Source organism: Lynx canadensis, chromosome A2, assembly GCF_007474595.2.
Source record: "Lynx canadensis isolate LIC74 chromosome A2, mLynCan4.pri.v2, whole genome shotgun sequence".
Taxonomy (NCBI): domain Eukaryota; kingdom Metazoa; phylum Chordata; class Mammalia; order Carnivora; family Felidae; genus Lynx; species Lynx canadensis.
The window spans coordinates 12,575,128-12,597,744 of NC_044304.2; the positions used below are offsets into that span (position 1 = coordinate 12,575,128).

The window sequence follows — 22,617 nt, forward strand, 5'->3', positions numbered from 1 at the left end:
GCTCAAGTATTTTAAGAGTGAAGGATGTCTGTAACTCATTTTCAAATGTTGTAGCCAAAACAAAAGGGCTAAAGAAATAGATGAGTTGATGGGGCACCTGGGTGGCTCAGTCAGTTAAGCATCCGACTTCGGCTCAGGTCATGATCTCACAGTTTGTGAGTTCAAGCCCCACGCCAGGCTCTGCGTGGACAGCTCAGAACCTGGAGCCCGCTTCATATTCTGTGTCTCCCTTTCTCTCTGCCCCTCCCCCGTGTGCTCTGTCTCTCTCTCTCTTTCAAAAATAAACATTAAAAAAATTGTTTTAATTAAAAAAAATAGATGGATAGATGGGTGGACAGGTGCGTGGATGGGTGAGTGGGTGGATGGATGGGCAGAGGGCTGCATAGGTGGACAAGTGGGCAGGTAAGTAGGAGGACAGATGGACAGAAGCAAAATGTGAATTCATAAATCTAGGTGAAAGGCATAGGATTATACTTTTTTTTTTTTACGATTTCTAAGTTTGTAAACAGTCACCTTATAAAAAGGCACTGAAACAAAAGTCCCCTTCTGTTTCGGATGTTAGGGGGCAGAAAAACGCATAACCTTCCTCTTCTCATGCACTAACCCCACGGCAACCTAAAAGATAGGGTTGTCAAACCCACTTACAGAGCAGCAATCCCCCCTTCCCCCGCCCTGCCTGGGCCTTCAAGCTGGAGGAAGGGGAAAGGGCCCTGACACAGAGCCCAGACTGGACCAAGCACGGCCACTTTTGCCTCAACGCCCTGAGGTTGCGCCCAGGGCCCCGGCGATGACAGTCGCGGGGGGGAGGGGCTGGAGCCAGCTGACCCGACTCTGGCAGGATGGAGATGTCCCTCCAAGAGGAAAGTCTGAGTGGCCCAGCCAGGTCCTTGCCTAATGGGAACAGACGATCTCATCTGAGTCTCTTATTCTCAAAACTCCCGCAGTGGGCCGCGAAGCCCCCAAAAGGGGCCGCTCCGGCACCAGGATTCCTCTAAGCCGCATCCCAGGCACCCCCGCCCTCCCCTGGCGGCCTTGGGCCTGAGCAGCGGCTGGTTTACGGGCCAGTAAGGCCTGGGAGCAATGCCGGGGAGCAGCTCACTCTGCAGCAGCCAGGCTCTGCCTGGGGCCTCTTGGTTAACGGAGTTAACAGGGTGCTTTACACTGTGTATACAAAAGTGTATCTCGGGGCGCCTGGGTGGCGCAGTCGGTTGAGCGTCCGACTTCAGCCAGGTCACGATCTCGCGGTCCGGGAGTTCGAGCCCCGCGTCAGGCTCTGGGCTGATGGCTCGGAGCCTGGAGCTTGTTTCCGATTCTGTGTCTCCCTCTCTCTCTGCCCCTCCCCCGTTCATGCTCTGTCTCTCTCTGTCCCGAAAATAAATAAAAAACGTTGAAAAAAAAAATTAAAAAAAAAAAAAGTGTATCTTATTTAATAGATGAGGGATAAACAAACTACAGCTCATCCATTCCGTGCAAGACACTGTCAAGTGAAAGAAGCCGATGTGAAAAGACTACACGCTGTATGGGGTGCCTGGATGGCTCGGTGGATGGGGCATCCGACTTTGGCTCAGGTCCTGATTTCATGGGCTTATGGCTTCGAGCCCTACATCCGGCTCTGTGCTGACAGCACAGAGCCTGGAGCCTGCTTCCGATGCTGTGTCTCCCTCTCTCTCTCTCTGCCCCCTCCCCCACCCCTGCTCACGCTCTGTCTCTCTCTCTCCTTCAAACAGAAATAAACACTAAAAAAAGAAGGCCACACGTTGTACGATTCCAGCTACCACAGTCTCCCCTGCAGTTACAGCTGTCAACAGCGTTCTGGAAATGGGTGATCCTCCTTTTTTTTTTTTTTTTTAATGTTTATTATTTATTTTTGAGAGAGATAGAGACAGAGTGTAAGCAGGAGAGGGGCAGAGAGAAAGGGAGACACAGAATCCGAAGCAGGCTTCAGGCTCTGAGCTGTCAGCACAAAGCCCAATACGGGGCTCGAACCCACGAAACGTGAGATCATGACCTGAGCTGAAGTCGGATGCTTAACCGACTGAGCCACCCAGGCGCCCCAGGTGATCCTCCTGATGTATCATCAGAAGGTCAGGCGCAGCCTAATGCTTTGTCACAACGCCTGCATCACTCACCTTGATGTGGGAAACAAAGGCAGACTGAGGGCAAGTCACAAACTAATAACCCCTCCCCCCTACACACACACATAGGTGACATTCCTCAGGCACTCCTGGCTGCCCAAGAACAAAGGAAAGGGAAAAACCCGTGGTTAACTGATAGAGATCACAGTCATGCGGGCCCTGAGTCTCCATCAGGTTACAACTGTCTTAATAATTTACAAGGGGAAAAAGCAATTCTAACAATCGCCAAACTTCCAGGAACCCGTAGATTCCATTTCCTGGGACCCTGACACCGCCCTACCCCCCCGCCAATAGGATAGAAAATCTTACACCATCAATCACTCCTCACAACTCCAGTGCAGCTCTTTCTGCCCACGGGTCCGGTCCCCGTGCTTTAGGAAAACCTTTTTGCACCAAAGACGTCTCAAAGAATTCTTTCTTGGCCGTCGGCTCTGATCCCCAACACTCCGAACCACATCAACCTTACTTCATCTCCTCACGTAGACATTTTACTATCTCGTGATCACAAGAAAGCAGGCTGGGTACAGTACAGTATATTTCGAGAGAGAAGGAACCACATCCCCGTGACTCTCACTACAGAATATTGTTACCGTGGTTCTATTTTATCATTGTTGTTGTTAATTTTACTGCGCCTAATTTGTAAGTCAATCTTTGTCACAGGCATGTAGTATAGGAAAAAACAACACACGTACGGTCTGGTACTATCCGGAGTGTTAGACGTCCACTGGGGATGTAGGGATGTATCTCCATGGATAAGGGAGAGGGGACTACCATATACATGTGATGGGAAAACAGCTATTCTGAGCTGCTGCTGGGGCATCTGACGGCCTGACAAAGCTCCTCACACCCGGAGTCTGGACATTCAGATAAGGACCCGAGCTTAGGATTCTGGCCACAAGTTTCTGCTTCACTTTTCCCCAGGGGGCCTTTTGAAATAACCACATAGCACGCCCCCCCCCCCCCCACAGCTATGACCTCGTCTCCAACCACCTTACAAGTAAAGGGTGCTTGCTGCCCAGCTGCCTGTCTCCTGCTCGCTTGTGACCTGGGACGGAGGACTGCCCTTCCCCCCACCCTTCATTTTGCACCCGCGCACCCCATTCTGGGATCTGTAAATAAATCTCACGGCTTGACTCCTTCTGTGTGTGTGTGTGTGTGTGTGTGTGTGTGTGTGTTGAAACTGTGCCTCCAATCAAAACAACCCCGGAGGTTTTCACTTCTCCCAACACACCATGACATTCTAGAAAAGGCAAAAGTACAAAGACGGTGAAAAGATCAGTGGTTGCCAGGGGGTAGCAGGGAAGGAGGGATGAACGAATAGGTAGATGGAGCCCAGAGGATTTTTAGGGCGGTGAAACCATTCTGTATGATACTATAACACCAGGGGCGCCTGGGTGGCTCAGTTGGTTGAGCAACCGACTTTGGCTCAGGTCATGATCTCACGGTCCGTGAGTTTGAGCCCCGTGTCGGGCTCTGTGCTGACAGCTCAGAGCCTGGAGCCTGTTTCGGATTCTGTGTCTCCCTCTCTCTGACCCTCCCCATTCATGCTCTGTCTCTATCTCAAAAATAAATAAACGCTAAAAAAAAAAATTAAAAAAAAAATGATACTATAACACCAGAGGCGCCTGGGTGGCTTAGTCTGTTAAGCATCTGACTTTGGCCCAGGCCATGATCTCATGGTTGGAGTTCAAACCCCACATCGGGCTCTCTGCTCTCAGCTTGGGATCCTCTGCTCCATCTCTCTCTGTCTCTCCCCTGATCATGCCCCCCCAAAGATAAATACACTTAAAAAAATTGGGGTGCCCAGGTGGCTCAGTCGGTTAAGTGTCCGACTTTGGCTCAGGTCATGATATCGCAGCTCATGGGTTCGAGCCCTGCATCAGGTTCTGAGCATTCAGCTCAGAGTCTGGAGCCTGCCTTACATCCCGGGTCTCCCTTTATGCCCCTCCCCCACTCACGCTCGGTCCCTCACTGTGTCTCAAAAATGAGTAAACATTAAAATAAATAAAATAAGAATAAAAAAGATACTACAACCCTGGGCACACATCATCATACATTGGTCCAAACCCACAGAATCTGCAACACGAAGAGAGGACCTAACATACACTGCAGACCTTAGTTAATAACAACACATCCAACCTGGCTCATCAACTGTACGAGATGTGCTACCTTAATGCAGGCTGCTAATAATCGGGGACACTGCCCGCAGGGGTGAGGGGGCACAGAGGAACTCTCCTCCTTCTGCCCAATTTTTACAGATCTGTGTCTCCACACACATCTCCGCGAATCTTACTTAATCGGGATTGCTGAATAACAGGGAAGAAGGAACACGAGACCCAGCTCTAGGTCCGTGGGGAAACCTCAGAGCCCGTGCACAAGAAGTACAAGCCCGCAGACAGGAGCCCTGATGGCCAAGTTTATCGTGGTAAACCCCGGGGCCACAGCCTGAATATTCACCATCATTAAATTATGGGCATTCATTCCGAGGAATACGGCCTTGCTGGAGGGCCGGGGGCTGGGGCATCAGTGTCGGCCCTGCTGGGGCATGCACACATCCCCTGGAGGTGTGTGGAGGGCACACCTGAGCACCTTACCTGCAGGGGGCGGGCGGGGGGCTGCAGCTGCAGGTGGCACTGGCTGGGGGAGTACCAGCTGCTGAGAGAGAGGTAGCTGGGCAGGTACTGGGCCCCCACGGGCTTTCCATTGAGTGCCGTCACCTTGGTCTGAGGAAAAGAGGGTACTTGGTCAAGGCCTGGGTGCTTGGCCTAGGAAGGGGGTCCTTGGGGATGCTTCTGCCTGCCCTGGTCCGCGGCAAGACCCTCTCACGTCCCAATTCCCCTTTGGGGAACCCTCTCCCCGGTTCTCAGAGAATGGGGTCCAATGTGCTTTTGCCCCCCTCTCCCCGTTCCTCAGCTCCAGGAAGCAAGTGTCCGAGGCTGGTCACAGGGCGTTAGGGGGCGGCTCAAGACAGAAGCAGGTGACTCATGTGGCTGTCAAGAGACAGCTCTATCATGGACATACTAGGAAACCCTCCCCATGCCCCCCTCTCTCTCTCTCTCTCTCTCTCTCTCTCTCTTTCTCTGGCTTGCTAGTGACCCTGGTGGCTTCTTGGAGGGGATCACAGGCCTGAGAGGACGGTCAGGAGATGGAGAGGCTGTGTGGGACAGCACCCCCATGGCTCTGGGGCCTGCTCCTCCCTAAGCTCGAGCCCTGCCACCCTGCGTGCACCAAGCCCTGGATGGTTATACGGCTTTGCTCCTTTGGGCTTTGAGCTTTTTCCCTTCACTTGCCCCAACACAAGGGAGAGGCCAGAGGTGCAGGTCTAAGACCTCTGTGAGATCAAGAATAAAGAAGTTGGCCACGGGGCGCCTGGGTGGCTCAGTCAGTTAAGCGTCCGACTCTTGGTTTCGGCTCAGGTCATGATCGCAGTTTGGTGAGTTCGAACCCTGCGTCGGGCTCCGTGCTGACCGTGTGGAGCGCGCTTGGGATTCTCTGTCTCACTCTCTCTCTGTCCCTCCCACTTGCACTGCCTCTGTCTCTCTCAAAAGAAATAAACTTTAAAAAAAAAGGAGGGGGTGTGCCTGGGTGGCTCAACTGGTTAAGCGTCGACTTTGGCTCAGGTCATGATCTCACGGTTTGTGGGTTTGAGCCGCACATCAGGCTTTGTGCTGACAGCTCAGAGCCCGGAGCCTGCTCCGGATTCTGTGTGTGTGTGTCTCTCTCTCCCTTTTTCTGCTCCTCCCCAGCTCTCTCTCTCAAAAATGAGTAAATGTTAAAAAGAAAAAAAAGAAGTTAGCCCATTTTTGTCCCCGGTTTCTGGGAGGAAGCCTCCAAAGCCTGGAATTTTCCAAGTGATGAGAGTGTCTTTGTTATTTACGGTGCATCCTGAGGGTATATGCCACAGAGCCAAATCAGGACAGGGGCAAAGGGTTGGGGTTTTGAGACTTGTGATACCAGCCTAACCTCCAGGGAGGGAGGCGACCGGAACCGGAGTCTGTCACAGGGCCCGTGATTCACAGCTACTTTACGAACCCCGATGGACACCGTGGACACCGAAGCTTGAGAGAGCGCCCCCGGCCGGCCGTTCTCTGGGGGCACGGTCACACATCTTGAGCCGGGAGGATGGTGTGTCCCAGGAACCCCAGAGGGACAGCTCAGGAAGCTTCAAGTGTGGGACCCTCCCAGCTCTGGCCCCACGCCTCTCTCTTTTCGGCTGGTGCTGATTTGCCACGCTGCTATAAAAAAAACTGTGATTGCAAGAGACACGCACTTCCAGTTATAAACTAAGTCCTGGGGATGGAATACCCAGCGGCGTGACCGTAGTTAACAACACCGCAGTGTATACTTGAAAGTTGCTAAGAGTAGATCTCAAAATTTCTCGTCATAAAAAAAAAACGTAGAACTATGTGTGATGCTGGCTATGAATTACACGTATGGTGGGGTCTGTTTCACGTGTGCAAATATGGACTTATGGTATACACCTGAAACTAACACAGTTACAAGTCAACTGTCCCTCATTTAAAAAATAATTGACTTGGGGCGCCTAGGTGGCTTAGTTAAGTGCCTGACTCTGGTTTCGGCTCAGGTCACGATCTCATAGTTCGTGAGTTTGAGCCCTGCATCGGGCTTGGGATTCTGTCTCCTCTCTCTCTGCGCCCCCCCCCCCCCCCAACTCGCACGCACAAAGGTACTCTCTCTAGGGGCGCCTGGGTGGCGCAGTCGGTTAAGCGTCCGACTTCAGCCAGGTCACGATCTCGCGGTCCGTGAGTTCGAGCCCCGCGTCAGGCTCTGGGCTGATGGCTCGGAGCCTGGAGCCTGTTTCCGATTCTGTGTCTCCCTCTCTCTCTGCCCCTCCCCCGTTCATGCTCTGTCTCTCTCTGTCCCAAAAATAAATAAACGTTGAAAAAAAAAAATTTTTAAAAAAAAAAAGGTACTCTCTCTCTCAAAAATGAATAAACATTTTTAAAAGTTAAAAATAATTGATACTTACAATTAGCTTCCCTTTTTTAATTTTTATTATTTTTTTAATGTTTATTTCTGAGAAAGAGAGACGGGCAGACAGGCAGAAAAAGGGCAGAGAGAGAAGGAGGCACAGAATCCAAAGGAGGCTCCAGGCTCTGAGCTGTCAGCAGACAGCCCGACGCGGGGCTCGAACTCACACACTGAGAGATCATGACCTGAGCTGAAGTCAGTCCCTTAACCGACTGAGCCACCCAGGCGCCCCAAGTTTTGTTTTTAAAAGAATAATTAAAGACCTTTTCCTAAACAGTATTTGGTAACAGAAATAAAATATCTATTAAAGTGAAATTTTGGGGAAAAGCTAATTTTTAAAAAAAAAATTTTAAGTTTACTTATTTTGAGACAGACAGACAGACAGACAGAGAAAGCAAGCAGGATAGGGGCAGAGAGAGAGAGAAGCCCAAGCAGGCTCCACACTTGAACTCCTGAACCAGGAGATCAAGACCTGAGCTCAAGTCAGGCGCTCAACCGACTAAGCCACCCAGGTGCCCCAGGAAAAGCTCATTTTCAGACATGTATCTATGACAGAGAAAATTTTTCAGCTAATTCTGGTATTTGTAGTCATCTCAGGGCTTTGCTGCTACTTAATTGCTAGAGGACTAAATGCAAATAAAAGGGACGTCTTGCGATCATTAAGAAAAAGCTGTCAATGTAACCAGGAATTTGCAGCCCGCTGGATGGCCCGGAGAGCCCCAAGCTTGCAACTTCCCATGGTTAAAAATCTTTAAGGACACGTTGCCCCACAGAGGACAGTCACCACAAGCGTCCTCGGCTCCCACCTACACATTTACTCTAAGCTGCCCCCGCCCCTTCCCCGCCATCCAGCGTCCGTGGGGCTGTCACAGAGCCGGACGCCCTCTTCTGTCACTCCTGCTCCTCTCTTCCCTGACAATGGGACCCCGTGTCCTACCTTCATAGCTCCAGGCTTGGTGGCCTCTCTGTCATCACCTTCTGTCTGCCCACCTGTGCCCGCACCCCACCCCCCGACCAGGTACCCTGTAATGTCACTGGAACAACTGCTGAGTTTCAAAACTCAGGCCACTCTGTCCCCCTGATGCTGCCTTCTGGGTAAACCCCAAGCACCCCTGTGAGGTGGGGGGCACCCCACCAGCTCCCTCCTCCACATCTTCCTGAATGGCTCAGCCTGGCTGGGCCCTGCAGGACCCAGTTACACTATGATCGAGGGCCTCTGGGCCTCTGCACATGCTGTTCCACCCTCCCAGAAGCAGTCTGGATGACCCTCCCCAAGGTCAGGAGTCCACATGGTGAGATCCCTTTGGGAAAGCCTCCTTCAACATGACAGCAAGGAAGCTTTGCCTCTCCTTGACCTCCTGTCTTGCCTTGGGCTCTCCCCCGGTCAAACTCCCCGTCAAAGACCATAAACTCCCTCAGGGAAGCAGCAGGCCACAGTTCCACTGAGCTCGTACCCAAACATAAATCAGGGAAGGCACCAAGGCTGTGCCTTGTGGCTGAATGACAAAGGTCCAGGCAACTCACCCACCTCCAGCCACACGTGTTGGGCCGACATGGGGATGAAGGGGATTTCAAACCCCACCAGCCCTCCCCGGGACACAGATTCAGTGGTGTAGATGTTGTCCTTCGAGGTCAGCTCTGCCCTGATCTGGACCGTCACCCCCTCGGCCGGGCTGCCGTCTGGGTAGGACAGCTCCACCTGGAAGGGGATCACCAAAGATTCAACACAGTCAAGGCAGTACCACTCCCCAGACGGATCTACAGACTCGACCCAATCTCCCACCAGAATCCCAGCCAACTTCTTTGCAGAAATCGACAAGCTGTTGCTAAAATTCACAGGGAAATAACCAAATAACCAAAACAACCAGGAAAAAGAGGAACCGAGAAGAACTCATATCTCCTAGTTTCAAAACTGTGAAGCTACAGTAATCAAGACTGGCCTAGGAGAGACATGGCGATCAATGGTACGGAATTGAGAGTCCAGGAATAAACCCACACATCCGTGGCAAATTGGTTTTCAACAAGCGTGCCGAGACCATTCAATTGGAAGAGAACAGTTTCCTCAACAAATAGTGCTGGGAGGACTGGACGCCCACATGCCAAAGAATGAAATCGAACCCCTACCTCACACCATCTGCAAAAGTTAAAAATGGATCATAGGGGCACATGGGTGGTTCAGTCGGTTAAGCATCCGACTCTTGGTTTCAGCTCAGGTCATGATTTTGAGGTTTTGTGGATTTGAGCCCCGAGTCAGGCTCTGCGCTGACAGCACGGAGTTGGCTTGGGGATTCTCTCTTTCCCTCTCTCTCGCTCTCTGCCCCTCCCCCACTCACACTAAATGTCCCCCTCAACATAAATAAACTTAAACAACTAAAAAAAAAATATATATATATCATAGACCTGAAGTTAAGAGCTGGAACTTTGAAACACTTAGAAGATGGAGAGCTGGGCGGGGGAGGCCAGGAGAGGAGGACCTTCACGACCTTGGACTTGACCAAGAAGTCACAAGGTACAAGTAACCACGGGCTGGCCGTTAGCCTGGTGCCACGTGGTGTGGAAAAAGAACGAGCAGAGGCTATTTATTCACAGCTTGCTGCAGCCAGGGAGTCACAGCCACCATCACTTGTGTCTGGCAGAGACTCAGGTGCAGGTGAAGCGGGAAAGCCTTGTAGAGAAGCAGGGACGGCTTCAGGTGTGCCTCCGTTGGAGGCTATAGCTGTGCGGGCTAACTGAAAGTGGGGTATCCTAGACAATCGGTTAGGGGAACGTATAGGGACTCAGTATCTCTCCAATGTGCAGATCTGATCTATTCTATTCTATTCTATTCTATTCTATTCTATTCTATTCCATTCCATTCCATTCCATTCCATTCCATTGCATTTTAAAGACAGAGAGTGCACAGATGCACAAGTAGGGGAGAGGCGCAGAGGGAAAGAGACACAGGATCTTAAGCAATCTCCATGCTCAGCGTGGAATCCAAAGAGGGGCTCGATCCCACGACCTTGGGACCATGACCTGAGCTGAAATCAAGAGTCGGACACTTAGCCGACTGAGCCACCCAAGTGCCCCGGCACTCTCAATTCTGTCCCATTGGTCTCCAGGTACAAATTACCGTGTACGAATCACCACATGCTGGCCGCTGGCCACTGGCCTGGTGCCACGCTGGGGGAGGAACAGAACGGGTAATGCTATCAACAGTTCCGTGTGATGCTCAGACCTCATTCAGACGTAGAAGAGGCAGTCGGAACGAGGGGTTCAGAAGACAGGGATGGTGTGAAAGAAATATGGCCAGTGGGCCCTGAAGGATCCTAGAGTGGCCCTTCGACCGTGCAGGTATTTGGTGACAGAGTGACAGGGGCTTCGGCTGGCATGATCCCCATTTACAGCTCTGCGCTTTAATGCAGATGGTGGATAATTTCTCAGCGGTCCCTGAAATGCTCCCTTTCATTGATCTGACAGCCCGAGCCTCTTCTCCATGCACATTCTGACCCTGCACGTTGGGCTTTAGCTTCTCCTCAAGCTGGGACCCTCAAAGCCAGGGGCGCACAGGCCGTGTCTCTGTGATTGCGCCTGAGGGGCTGGGATCCGGCACAGACAGAAGGGAGGTCTCAGAGCAGAGCAGGAGTAGCAGGCCACAGCATGAGGACACCGGGATCCTGTGAGTGACCCACAGAAGGTTAGAGGGGCCAGCGATGTGGGCGGTGGGCAGAGCTGTGGTCAGGGGTGACACTGGACTCCACTGGCCTTGGCCCCCCGGGACACAAATGCCCAGTTCAGCAACTAGGATAAGGATCTCGGGTTTCTGGTCACCTAAAACTTGACTGTGTATAAGAATGGCATGATGGGTGGGCAGGAGGTGGGGGCCTATTCAAAATGCCACAATTGGGGCACCTGGGTGGCTCAGTTGCTTATGCATCCGACTTCAGCTCAGGTCATGATCTTGCGGTTCATGAGCTTGAGCCCCACATCGGATTCTGTGCTGACAGCTCAGAGCCTGGAGCCCGCTTCGGATTCTGTGTCTCCCTCTCTCTCTGCCCCTCACCCCCCTTAAAAATAAGTAAACATTAAAGAAAACACACACATACACACAAAACGCCACTTTCCCCCAGGAGATCGACTCAGTCTGTCTCAGGGACAGGAGATCTGCCTTTTGGGGCATTCCCTTGGATATTAGTTCATCCAGAAATAAGTCGACCCAAATAGGAAAGGCATTGCCTGAGAGAAACCGAATGAATGGCTTTACAACGCCTTGGTTTAACACTGTAGATACACGAATGTCTATCTACGTCAACTAAAGCAGACCATCCTTTTAGGTGGAGCAAAATGCCCAGTCCCCTCACCCTGGGCCCAGTACCAGCTCTTGCCACAGTCAGCAGAGGCGGCCCTGGTCCCCAGACAGCAAAGGTTATGCAATGTAATTAAAGGACACCGTCCTCCGCAGAGTCACTGCTGGGACACTGAGTGACTCAGAGTCACTGCTGGGACAGTGATGGGACCCACTGCCGTGGATTCTCGGTGGTCCTCGGGGGGGCGGGGGGGCTGGGGCGGGAGGTGGTGCGGAGCCTGCGCCCTCAGACGGCCCCTGCTGGGCCCCATCCCCAGCGCTTACCTTCCCCACGTAGGACAGGCCAGGCTTGAACTGCTTCCTGGTGTCTTTGGAGTAGCGGACGTCCACCAGCTGCCTCTGGACAGGAGTGGAATCATCAAAGGCCACCTGCTGGCTCCCGTCCACACTGACCACCGTGGCCCAGATGCTGACAGTGCCCCGGAAGTGCTCGGGGACATCAGCTGGGATCATGTCCTTCACGCAGATGTCGAAGTCCTGGGAGCCGTGGATCTGGAGGCAGGAAACGCCCAGAACGTGCTCACTCGGGGTCAGAGTGGTTTCAGCGAATGACTCTCGAAAACACATGTGAAGTCCAAGACTCTCCAGTCACTGGATCCCTTGTTGAATATGCCATATGACCCAGGAAGGAGGGGCATCGGTCCCACCAGGCAGAAGAGGAGAAGGCTTCTGTAGTAAGTTGCTCACCCTCCCACAGACAGCAGGACAGGGATTTGAACCAAGTCACCCCCACTTTGGAGCACTCACTCCTGCTCCTGGGGCACAGAACGCTCCCATTCACCCCCTACCCCAGGACCCAGCCAGGAGCCGGGCGAATAAGTCCATCCAGGAACAGCTTTGGAGTACATTACTCAGCAAACCAGACAATTAAGGCTAGGGCACCCACAGCCCGCAGGGAGGACAGGGTTCAGTGCTGGAGGCCCCTGCAGAGACAGAGGATCCCCAGGATGTGTGTGCACGTACGGGGCGGCACGCTCACAACTGAGCCAGGTTATAAAACTTTACACGCACGGGAGTGTGAAATCATGCAGCCGCCGTGGAAAACAGTCTGGGAGTTTCAAATGGCTAAACATAGCTACCACTGAATCTACAAATGGGTAACAGGTTGGCCAGACCACATAGAAAAATGGCCAACCCATTGCCTATACACCAGCCTTGTAGAAAGTCTGACCCCTAGGAAGAAGCCAAACCCCCATAACAACCAGCCCCACACGGCCAGGACTTGATTAATCACGGGCAGCTTCTCTGATTTTTTGCCCCTATTTCTTGTTTTTTTAAAATTTTTTAAAAAATGTTTATTTTTTTCTGAGAGACACAGAGCATGAGCAGGGGAGAGGCAGAGAGAGAGGGAGACACAGAATCGGAAGCAGCTCCAGGCTCTGAGCTGTCAGCACAGAGCCCGACGCGGGGCTCGAACCCACGAACCGTGAGATCATGACCTGAGCTAAAGTGGGACGCTTAACCGGCTGAGCCACCAGCCAGCTGCCCTTACTTCTTTGAACGAATTGAGAAAGCCACACATGCACCCCTAACCAATCTCACCAGATGCTCCCCTTCTAGTTAGGTGGTGACAGCTTCCCCCAAACACCACAGCCTCCAACCGGGGCACACGCGAAACCCTCCCTGTTTCTCACGACCAAGCTTCAAGTCTGCCAAACGGAGGTGATGGCGGCTGACTCCCTTGCTACAGAAAGCTCCGAATCAACGGCCTCTGCACGTTCTTACTCAGGTGGCTTCTTTATTTAATTCCATACCACACGACCTAGGGACGCCACATCCAAGAGAAATGAACACGGCCAGCCCCACAAAAACCTGGACGCGAGCGTTCAGAGCAGCAGCAGCGGTAATAGCCAAAAGTGGAAAACAATTCAGATGGCCATCGCCGGGCAAACGGATAAACAAAATGTGGTCCCTCTGCATGATGGAATATTACTCGGCCACAGAAAGGAATGAAGCCCTGATACGCGCTACACTGTAGATGCACCTTGAAAACATCGTGCTGGGGGGTAAGAAGCCAGACGCAGAGACCATATAGTGTGTGATTCCATGTGTACGGAACGTCCAAAATGAGCAAATCCATACAGACAGAAAGCAGATCTGTGGTTGCCCAGGGCTGGGGGTGGAAAGAGATTAATCCCAAAAGGGCATGAGGAATTTGGGGAGGATGGTGGAGATTATCCTAAAACTGGGCTGAGGCAACTGTTGCACACTCTGAATATGCCCCCAACCCCCAAATCCTACATTCTACATGAATATTTGAATCGTATGGTATGTGAATTGTATCTCAATGAAACTATTTTGCGGGGGGGGGGGGGGGGCGCCTGGGTGGCTCAGTTAAACGTCTGACTCTTGGTTCCGGCTCAGGTCATGATCTCACGGTTTGTGGCTTCGAGCCCCACATCAGGCTCCGTGCTGACAGCACGGAGCCTGCTTGGGATTCTCTCTCTCCCTCTCTCTCTCTGCCCTCCTCCCACTCACTCTGTCTCTCTCTCTCAAAAATGAATAAGTAAACTTAAAAAAAAAAAAAAAATAAGGGATGCCTGGGTGGCTCAGTCGGTTAAGCGTCCGACTTCAGCTCAGGTCATGATCTCAGTTTGTGGGTTCGAGCCCCGCGTCGGGCTCTGTACTGGTGGTGCAGGACCTGCTTGGGACTCTCTAGCCCTCTCTCTCTCTCCGCCCCTTCCCCACTGGTGCCCTCTCTCTCTCTCAATAAATAAATAAACTTAAAAAAAAAAGAAAGTAAAATAAAATGAACGATCACGCAGCTGAAGCCTTCCCTGCAGGAAGGGATCCATTGGCTAAGCAGCCCTGGGGCCCCTGCTCCTTACCTTCGTGGTTCTGAGGACGGGGCGCCCCACCTCCTGGCTATAGTACCCCACGCCATTTACAGTCATATTGATCGTCAAGGTCCCCGAGACAGGTTTCCCAAAGGTATACCTGGAACAAAAGGATAAAGGGAGTTAATTTCACACAGAGCAGCAGGAGAGGGTCGGTCTCAGGAAGACCAAGCCCCCCGTGTCGTGGCCACTGGTATGGCAGCTGATACAGGGCTCCTTCGCCCTCCTACATTCTCTGCTTACAGCCCTTTCCACAACCCAGAGCCAGGAGAGATAATGTCAGGGGCCTACAGTCCTCTGCCCCAAGACTTATGTTTGACAGAAAAAGAGACCAAGGGTCAGAGAGGAACTCTGAACCCAAGAGCAGGAGGGTATGTGAGACGACCACAGGGCCTGGCCAACTTGTTGGGGCAGGACAGTACAGAGGAGCAAACAGCCATGGGTGCCAGGGAAGCCCGGGTCTCAGAGCCCTGGTGAGTGCAGTTCTGAACCAGGGCTCTGACTTCTCTGAGTCTTGGTTTCCTCACCCAGAGAACGGGAATAAACCTATCCTCTCAGAGATGCTGGTAAAACTTACACATATCTTTGTCATGCCCTATGCAGAGGGGACACCTGCTTACAGGGGCACAGGAGCAAGAGGGACGATCACAGCGAATAACAAAAATAATACCAGGCACTTTGATAGTATTTTCTTTTTTTTTTTTTTTTTTCAACGTTTTTTTATTTTTGGGACAGAGAGAGACAGAGCATGAATAGGGGAGGGGCAGAGAGAGAGGGAGACACAGAATCGGAAACAGGCTCCAGGCTCCAAGCCATCAGCCCAGAGCCCGACACGGGGCTCGAACTCACGGACCGCGAGATCGTGACCTGGCTGAAGTCGGACGCTTAACCGACTGTGCCACCCAGGCGCCCCGATAGTATTTTCTAGACTATTAAAAAAATGTGTGTGTCTCCAACACATCCCTGGACTGTATTTTTTTTCTTTAATTGTATTTAAGGAGAGTTGACAACATCCTTGGGTTTTTAACACACCCAGCTGGGGAACCTGGCGGGCTCCGTCAGTAAAGCGTGTGACTCTTGATCTCAGGGTGGTGAGTTCGAGCCCCACATTTGGGGTAGAGATTACACACACACTCACACACACACACAGCTGGAGGAGAGGAGGGCAGGAGAACCGCCTCGGCCACAACCTCTGGCAGGTGGCAGAGCTCAGTGGGAACACAAGGCTGGGTGGGCTCTCCCTCAGAGCCCCCAAAAGGGACAGTGTCTCTGGACACCCTCTGGTCGATGCCCACTTTGGACCTGGTCATCAACCTGGTCATTAGACAGGCAACCCCTTCAAGAAATCCCTTGTGGGTCAGCCCACTCGCTGTGGGTGCTGTCTGCAAGGAAGAGGGAGTCCCTGGAAGGGGTCCCTGGGGGTCTCCCCCCAGGAGGAGGAGGAGGATACCTGAGGGAGGAGGGGCATGCCTGTAGGGGATGTCCTGGGGAGGGGCATGTCATGGGGGCGTGTCCCAGGGAGGGGCCTGTGGTGGGGGCGTGCCCCAGGGCCATGGCTATGGGGCGTGTCCTGGGAGTGTTTCCCCGCCCCCAGGGGGAGGGGCTTACCCATGCTGACCACCTCTTCCTCACCTGGCCCTCACGGTGCCCTTCTCGCATGTGTCCAGGTCCCGGATATACTGGGGCGGGTCAATAAGGAGCTCAAATTTCGGCAACACTGGAAGGAGAGAGCAGAGAGGAGGGAAGGGCGGCTTCCACTGCTGGGGTGGCCTCAGAAAGTACTGGAGGTGTTGGAGGCGTAACAGCGAAGCCGCAGCCCCAGCCACGGAGCAGCCAACCCCACAGAAATCCACACCACCCTTCGCTGAATAAGGGCAGCATTCTGGGGATTTTGCTGACCCACCTCTATTTCCTATTTTCGGAGAGACCCACACCCCTTTTTTCTCAGGAGGTCCACATCTCATCACTTTTAGGCCACATGCTCTGAATGCAGCCCAGCCCAGAAGCGCCCAAGTGGCCAGGTCCTAGACCAACTAGGGGTGGCTGGAGAGTGCTTGCAGCTGGAGGGGTTCTCTGCTTCACGACTCAGCCTTGGGCCATCTGGCCGCCCTGTGCAGCTTGGGGAGCAAGGGAGCAGCACAGAGGAAACACAAAGACCCTGGTCCTTCGAGCTTGTTACGCAAGGCGAGAAACGCCTTTCCTCGGGAAAACAATGAAAGAACCAAAAGAAATGGACTTAAAAGGGAAGGAAATTTGGGGCGCCTGGGTGGTTCAGTTGATTGAGCATCCATCCGACTCTTGACTTCGGCTCAGGTCATGATCCCAGGGGTTGTGGGATCGAGCCTCGCGTCAGGGGCTGCACCGAGGTGGCGCCTGCGTAAGATTCTCTCTCTGCCTCTGCCCTTCTCCCCCACTTGCATACGTGTTCTCTCTCTCTGTCTCTCAAAATGAAAATTTTAAATTTAAATTTAAAAAAAGGAAGGGAATTCTGCTACAGTATGGATGAACCTGGAGGCCATTATGCTGAGTGAAATAAGCCAGACACAAAAGGATAATACCGTATGATCCCGCTCACATGAAGCACCTAGACGAGTCAGACCCAGAGAAACAACGAGTAGGATGGAGGGTGCCAGGGGCTGGGGGAGGGGACAAGGGGTCAGCGTTTAATGGGGACCAAGTTTCAGTCTGGAAGGATGAGAAAGATCTGGAAATGGATGCTGGTGATGGCTGTCCAACAACATGAATATCCTTAACACAACAGAAATATACACTTACGAGTAGTTAAGACGGCCAATTTTGTCACGTATGGTTCATGACAATCCTTTAAAGAAGGAAATGACAAAGTGCCCAGCTCTCTGCACTGATCCCCCAGTGAACGGGGCTCCTGCCACTCACCCCCATCACCGATGTCACCACTGCGTATGTGGTTTCTCCCAGATGTGAAATCCCAAGATCCCAACATTCTCTGGCTTACCATACTTCTGAACTTCGAAGGACTTGTTGTACACGTGGCCTTGCATTTCGACAAAAATGAACCATTCTCCCAGCACCGGCTGGTCGGACAGGGGGAAGGTCATGTTGGCGACGCCTGTGTGAAGAGAGACCACCCGTCATCCTGGGGCGAGTGCACGTGCAGGGTGCCAGCTGGGCGCAGCTAGGACGGAACAGAGGCACCCCGGGGACCCGCACCCCCCACCCTGCCCAGAGCCAAACCTCGGGGGAACCAGAGACGAGGCCAAGGCCCGGGCTGGCGGGGGTCTGTGTCCCACAAGCTCCCCCGCAGGTCACCCTTCAGCTTCCTGGGGGAGCCCTGTGGCCAAGACACCACGCGGACAGGGAGGTGACAGGCCATGGAGACAGGCCACCACGCTCAGCCACTCTGCTTCCCGCCTGAGCCAACTCCCAGCCTCAGCACTGCTGACATTTGGGGCTGGGTCGCAGTCCACGGTTGGGGACATCGCAGGACACTGAGTGGCATCTCTGGCCTCCACCCACGCGATGCCAGTAGCTCCTCCCCCCACGTCACAGTGACCCCCAAGTAGCCCCCACGGAATGCTATGTCCCCTGGGGGCAGAACCCACCCCCTGCCCACCAGGTGGTAACTGCTCCCCAAACTGAACACGGAATCTCAACAGGCTTCAAGACCGGGCACTGCTCTCCCTGCAAATGGGCAGCTGGAAATGCCAGTGGCCTCCGGGACAGGGGGCAGCCTTTGCCCTGGGTCTGCTCCTTGGAACCCTGGCTGGAGCGGATACTGGGAAGAGAGTCAGGGCGGCATTTTGCACGCGCCCCGCCGCGGGGGAGTCTAAAGGGGTGCGTAGACTCCAAACCGCTGGGGGATCTTTCCCTCCTGAGTGTGACGCGCTCTGCCTGTCCCCAACAGTGACACCGTGCTGGCAGTTCTCACTGGGACTCCCGCGAAAACCCAGATTCCAACAGCACCCTCTGCTTCTCTCCGCCACTCTGGAATTGGAAAACGCGATGGCAAAAGGTCCCTTTCCTCACGTATTCTGAGCCTTTGATGGTCAGAGGACACTTAGGGTACATGTCACCAGCGCGCATTTTTTCTATGGGGCCTCAGCCAGGAGCAAAATCACACCAGTTGAGCACCTCTGGTCTACATATATCACAAGGGGGTTAAAAAATTCTTTTTAATGTTTATTTATTCTTGAGAGAGAGAGAGACAGGGAGCCTAGGTGGGGGAGGGACACAGAGAGAGAGGGAGACACAGAATCCGAAGCAGGCTCCAGGATCTGAGCTGTCAGCACAGAGCCCGATGCGGGGCTCAAACCCACGAACCCGTGAGATCACGAGCTGAGCCGAAGTCTGATGCTTATCCAACTGAGCCACCCAGGCGCCCTGCAAGGGGTGTTTTAAACGGGAGGCTAGCCATTCTCTTCCTCTGTGTTCTTCAGATCAACTCCACACACCTCCCCGCAATCCAAGACGCCCCCGATCTCACTGTTGCTTCTGCTGTCAGCACTCCTGACTTCCGGGGCCTCCCTCCTGTTCCCAGCCTCACTCTCCCTGACATCCACTGGCCTCTGTCTGGAACGCGTTCCCTGTCCCCCCACTTTTCCTGGCTAACTTCTGCTCCTTCTTCACTTCGTTGCTGGAAAGGCTCTTCCTCCCGGCAGCCTTCCAGGATTGCCTCTGCTGCCCCAGGCTGGGCAACAACCCCATTCTGCTCTCTCTCGGTTTGTATTTCTCCTTCCTAGCACTCATGGCGGATGTCATCGCCTGTTATCGCTTAGTCGATGTCTGCTTCCCCCGCTGGCCTGGAAGTTCACCCTTTGTCAGCGGCAACATCAATGCCCCACTGACAGGAAAAGAGAGAGAGTTGTCCTGCCCTTGGCTCCGCCGCAGCCCGTGCAGCCCCAGACTCCGAACTCAAGGAAGCCCTGTCCCTGCTCGTCAGCCCTCCCCAAGCCTTCTAGAGATGCTGCACTCTTACATCCGGCTCGCAGAGGCAGTCGGGGGTCCAGGAGCCCCCGAGGGGATGATGACACGAAACACCTGCGCTGGGAGGAAGATGTGGAGGGGGGGTTGGCGCCCACAAACAAGACCATGATGGTCCCGAAAGGCCTCAAGTTATGTGCAGGAGCCCCAGCCGGATGCCGGGACCAGAGAAACATGGGTGGGGGTGCCACGCTGCAGGGAAGGGCTGGTGGGGTCCCAGGCAGAGCACATTCTATCTTCCTGGAAGATCTGTTGCACCTGCCGCCCAAAGGTGCAGCCCCCCAAGCCGCAGAAGGAAGAAGGGGAGGGGACGGGAAGAGGTTTACCGCAGCAGAGTGGCTCCAAGTGTCTCCACTCCATCATCCTCGAGCCCCTGGGGTCCTGCGGGGGACAAGCGCACACAGTGAACTCAGGGCGCCCGGCTTGTGTCCGACGCACGTGAGCACCCCCGAGCCCTCTCTCTCTCTGGTGGGACAAGCACAGAGGACAGGCCCCCAGATTAGCCATTTACACGGGAGCAAATGAACCCTCAAGGCACTGAAGGGACTTGTGTGCGAACACGGGGACAAAGGGGCCAGATCTGCTCCTCGTTTAGGGAGCTGTGTGCAAATCTACAGACAGACACACACTTGGCTTGTCCCAGGGCAGATCCGGGGCCCGGGATGGACCCGGCCCCCGGCTTGGGAGGTGCTGGGACAGGCAGGATCTACCTCGACAGCAGACAGTCAGGGAAGACAGACCAGGTCTGCAGAGAGCAGGTTAATCAGCCCCAAGTCAGAGCTACACTCACCAGAATGTAGGCTTCCAGCTGCAACACAGACAGACAGGCAGTGAGCAAACCCCCCTATAAAGCCCCCGCCCTCTGAGCACACTGCCACATGCCCACCAGTGCTCTGGCCTCCCCGTGTCCCACGGACCTCCCCCTGGCTCCCCAGGGGACTCAGAGCCACAGGGAAAAATGAGAACGGAGGTAGAAACCGGAAGGAATTGGGAAGAAAGACCCGTTGCTGGTGGTGCCCCTGGCCAGGTGGTCCCGGTTGGAGGGGGGGCGGGGGGGTGTTCCAGGCACACGGTTTTATTGGTGTTTTTTGGTTTGGGGGGGTTTTTTGTTAAGTTTATCCAGGCACATGGTTTTAGATGCTGCTCTCACCTTCCTGCTGACAGGCCTCAGGTTTGGGGTGACAGTGAAGATGCTTATAAGCACTGGAAGAAAAGGAGACAGTCATGCGGCAGCTCAGGCCATGGCCGGCCCTCCCCCCAAGCCTGCACGAGCCGCCCACCTCGGTGCTGGGGCTTGTACACTGGCTTGTCCGTCTGGATGAACACGGAGACGCCCCGGCCGTCCACAGTCACGGAGGTCTGGTTGTGGAAGAGGGGGCCCTCCTCTGCCCGCCGGCCGCGGCCCCACACCTGCAGGAGGGCCTGGCCCTGGAGGCCCGTGGGCACCTGCAGGCAGAGCACAGAACTTGGCGAACGACACGGCATTTCTCAACCTCGGCGCTGCTGACCCTGAAGGACTGGATCATTCGTTGCAGCGGGGGCCATCCTGTCACTGCAGGGTGTTGGGGAGCATCCCTGGCCTCCGCCCACTGAATGCCAGCAGGACCCTCACCCCCCGAGTCATGACAGCCAGAAACGTCTCCGGCCACTGCCAGTGGAGCCAGAATCTCCCCCCACACAAGTTGAGAATCACTCAGCACGAGCCAGTCTAAGAGCTGAGGAGCCCAAGACCTTTTTTGGGCGTCTCTAGTCTGCAGATCCCCTGGTCCCCTGTCCTAGAGTGATACAGCCCTTCGTGGTCTCTTCTACGAATCCACAGCACCAGTCCTGTGAAGAGTGCCTTCTGATGTGCAGTAGCCACGGACAGTGTGTAACCTTAACCCCTGTCCAGGGCAGCCCTGCTTTCTGATTCACAAGAAAGCCGACCTGTAGTTCAAGAGGACTTATCGAGGGTTTCCCAACTATCGACATCTGGGGCTGACCCTTTCTTGGTCGTGAAGGCGGTCCTGGGCACTTGGGGGGTTCGGAGCTCCCACTAGGTGCCCTCCCCAATTGTGACAAGCAAAAAGGTCTCCATTCTCTGTCTCAAATATAAATAAACATTAACAACAAAATTTAAAAAAAAAGGGGGGGGGGGCGCCTGGGTGGCTCAGTCGGTTAAGCATCCGACTTCGGCTCAGGTCGTGATCTCATGGTTCGTGGGTTCGAGCCCTGCGTCGGGCTCTGTGCTGGCAGCTTGGGGCCTGGAGCCTGCTTCGGATTCTGTCTCTCCCTCTCTCTCTGCCCCTACCCGCTTGTGCTCTGTCCCTCTCTCTCTGTCTCTCAAAAATAAATAAACATTAAAAAAAATTTTGAATGCTAATAGATCTTTGTGCACAAAGACGCTTGCAACTTTCAGATTACATTACCAAAACCCTGAAAACAACCTTTTAAAAAATCTAACCATGTACAAGGTGGAGAGGGTTAGTAAATTAGTACATAAAAAAAGATCCAGTAGGATGCTGTTTACAATGAAGGGCAAATTACAATTATAGAGACTTGAACACATGGACGTATGTTTATGCAGTGTGTTAAGAGAAAAGAGCAGGAAACGACAGGGTGCCTACCCTTTAATTGCAACGATGAAAGAAATACCTTTTTGTTTTAAGTTTATTTATTTGCTTTGAGAAAGAGAGCGAGCGTGAGCAGGGGAGGGAGGGGCAGAGAGAGAGGGAGACAGAGAAAATAAAGAGTCCGACGCTTGGCGCGCCTGGTGGCTCAGTTGGTTGAGCATCCGACTTCAGCTCAGGTCATGATCTCTCTGTTCATGAGTTTGAGCCCCACATCGAGCTGGCTGCTGTCAGTGCAGAGCCCGCTTCAGATCTTCTGTCCCCCTCTCTCTGCCCCTCCCCACCTAGCATGCACGCATTCACATGTACTCTCTCTCTCAAGAATAAACATTAAAAAAAAAAAAGAGAGAGACTCAACCAACTGAGCCACCCAGACATCCCTAGAAATGTCTTTATGTGGATGAAGATTTATGGGAAACACAAAAGGGAAAAGTATAGGGGATGGGATTACAGGTGAGTTTTCTCCTTTTCTCAATTTTTTCTTCATTTTTCTCACCACACGTGCAACTTCTCTCGCTCCATTTCAAATCAATTACTTCCAAGGTAGGATTTATGATTTTCAAAATTCATAGCTTACCTTGAGTTTGAGTGTTCCTTTATCTACAAAAATAAAAATTAAATGACAACAGTTAAATTGGGAGCTGTGTTTTCCTGCCTCCCTGAGCTGCAGCCTTACAACTAGGAGCCTTCTCTACCCGGAGGGATTTTCTGTAGACAAACACACACACTGGGTCATGCTG

At 53.3% G+C, this 22,617-nt stretch overlaps 1 protein-coding gene across 1 annotated transcript in view; it reads right to left on the reverse strand.

Annotated features, from left to right (window-relative positions):
• CPAMD8 (C3 and PZP like alpha-2-macroglobulin domain containing 8) overlaps nucleotides 1-22,617 on the reverse strand; it is a 79,525-nt gene that overhangs the window by 54,634 nt on the left and 2,274 nt on the right. The window contains exons 2-12 of the mRNA XM_032595324.1: nucleotides 22,455-22,568; nucleotides 20,549-20,714; nucleotides 20,419-20,471; nucleotides 20,059-20,076; nucleotides 19,595-19,649; nucleotides 17,284-17,397; nucleotides 15,942-16,026; nucleotides 14,301-14,409; nucleotides 11,737-11,964; nucleotides 8,656-8,826; nucleotides 4,730-4,858 (exon numbers count right to left, since the gene is read on the reverse strand). Coding sequence (XP_032451215.1) covers nucleotides 4,730-4,858; nucleotides 8,656-8,826; nucleotides 11,737-11,964; nucleotides 14,301-14,409; nucleotides 15,942-16,026; nucleotides 17,284-17,397; nucleotides 19,595-19,649; nucleotides 20,059-20,076; nucleotides 20,419-20,471; nucleotides 20,549-20,714; nucleotides 22,455-22,568 — 1,242 coding nt within the window. The remainder of the gene's footprint in view (nucleotides 1-4,729; nucleotides 4,859-8,655; nucleotides 8,827-11,736; nucleotides 11,965-14,300; nucleotides 14,410-15,941; nucleotides 16,027-17,283; nucleotides 17,398-19,594; nucleotides 19,650-20,058; nucleotides 20,077-20,418; nucleotides 20,472-20,548; nucleotides 20,715-22,454; nucleotides 22,569-22,617) is intronic.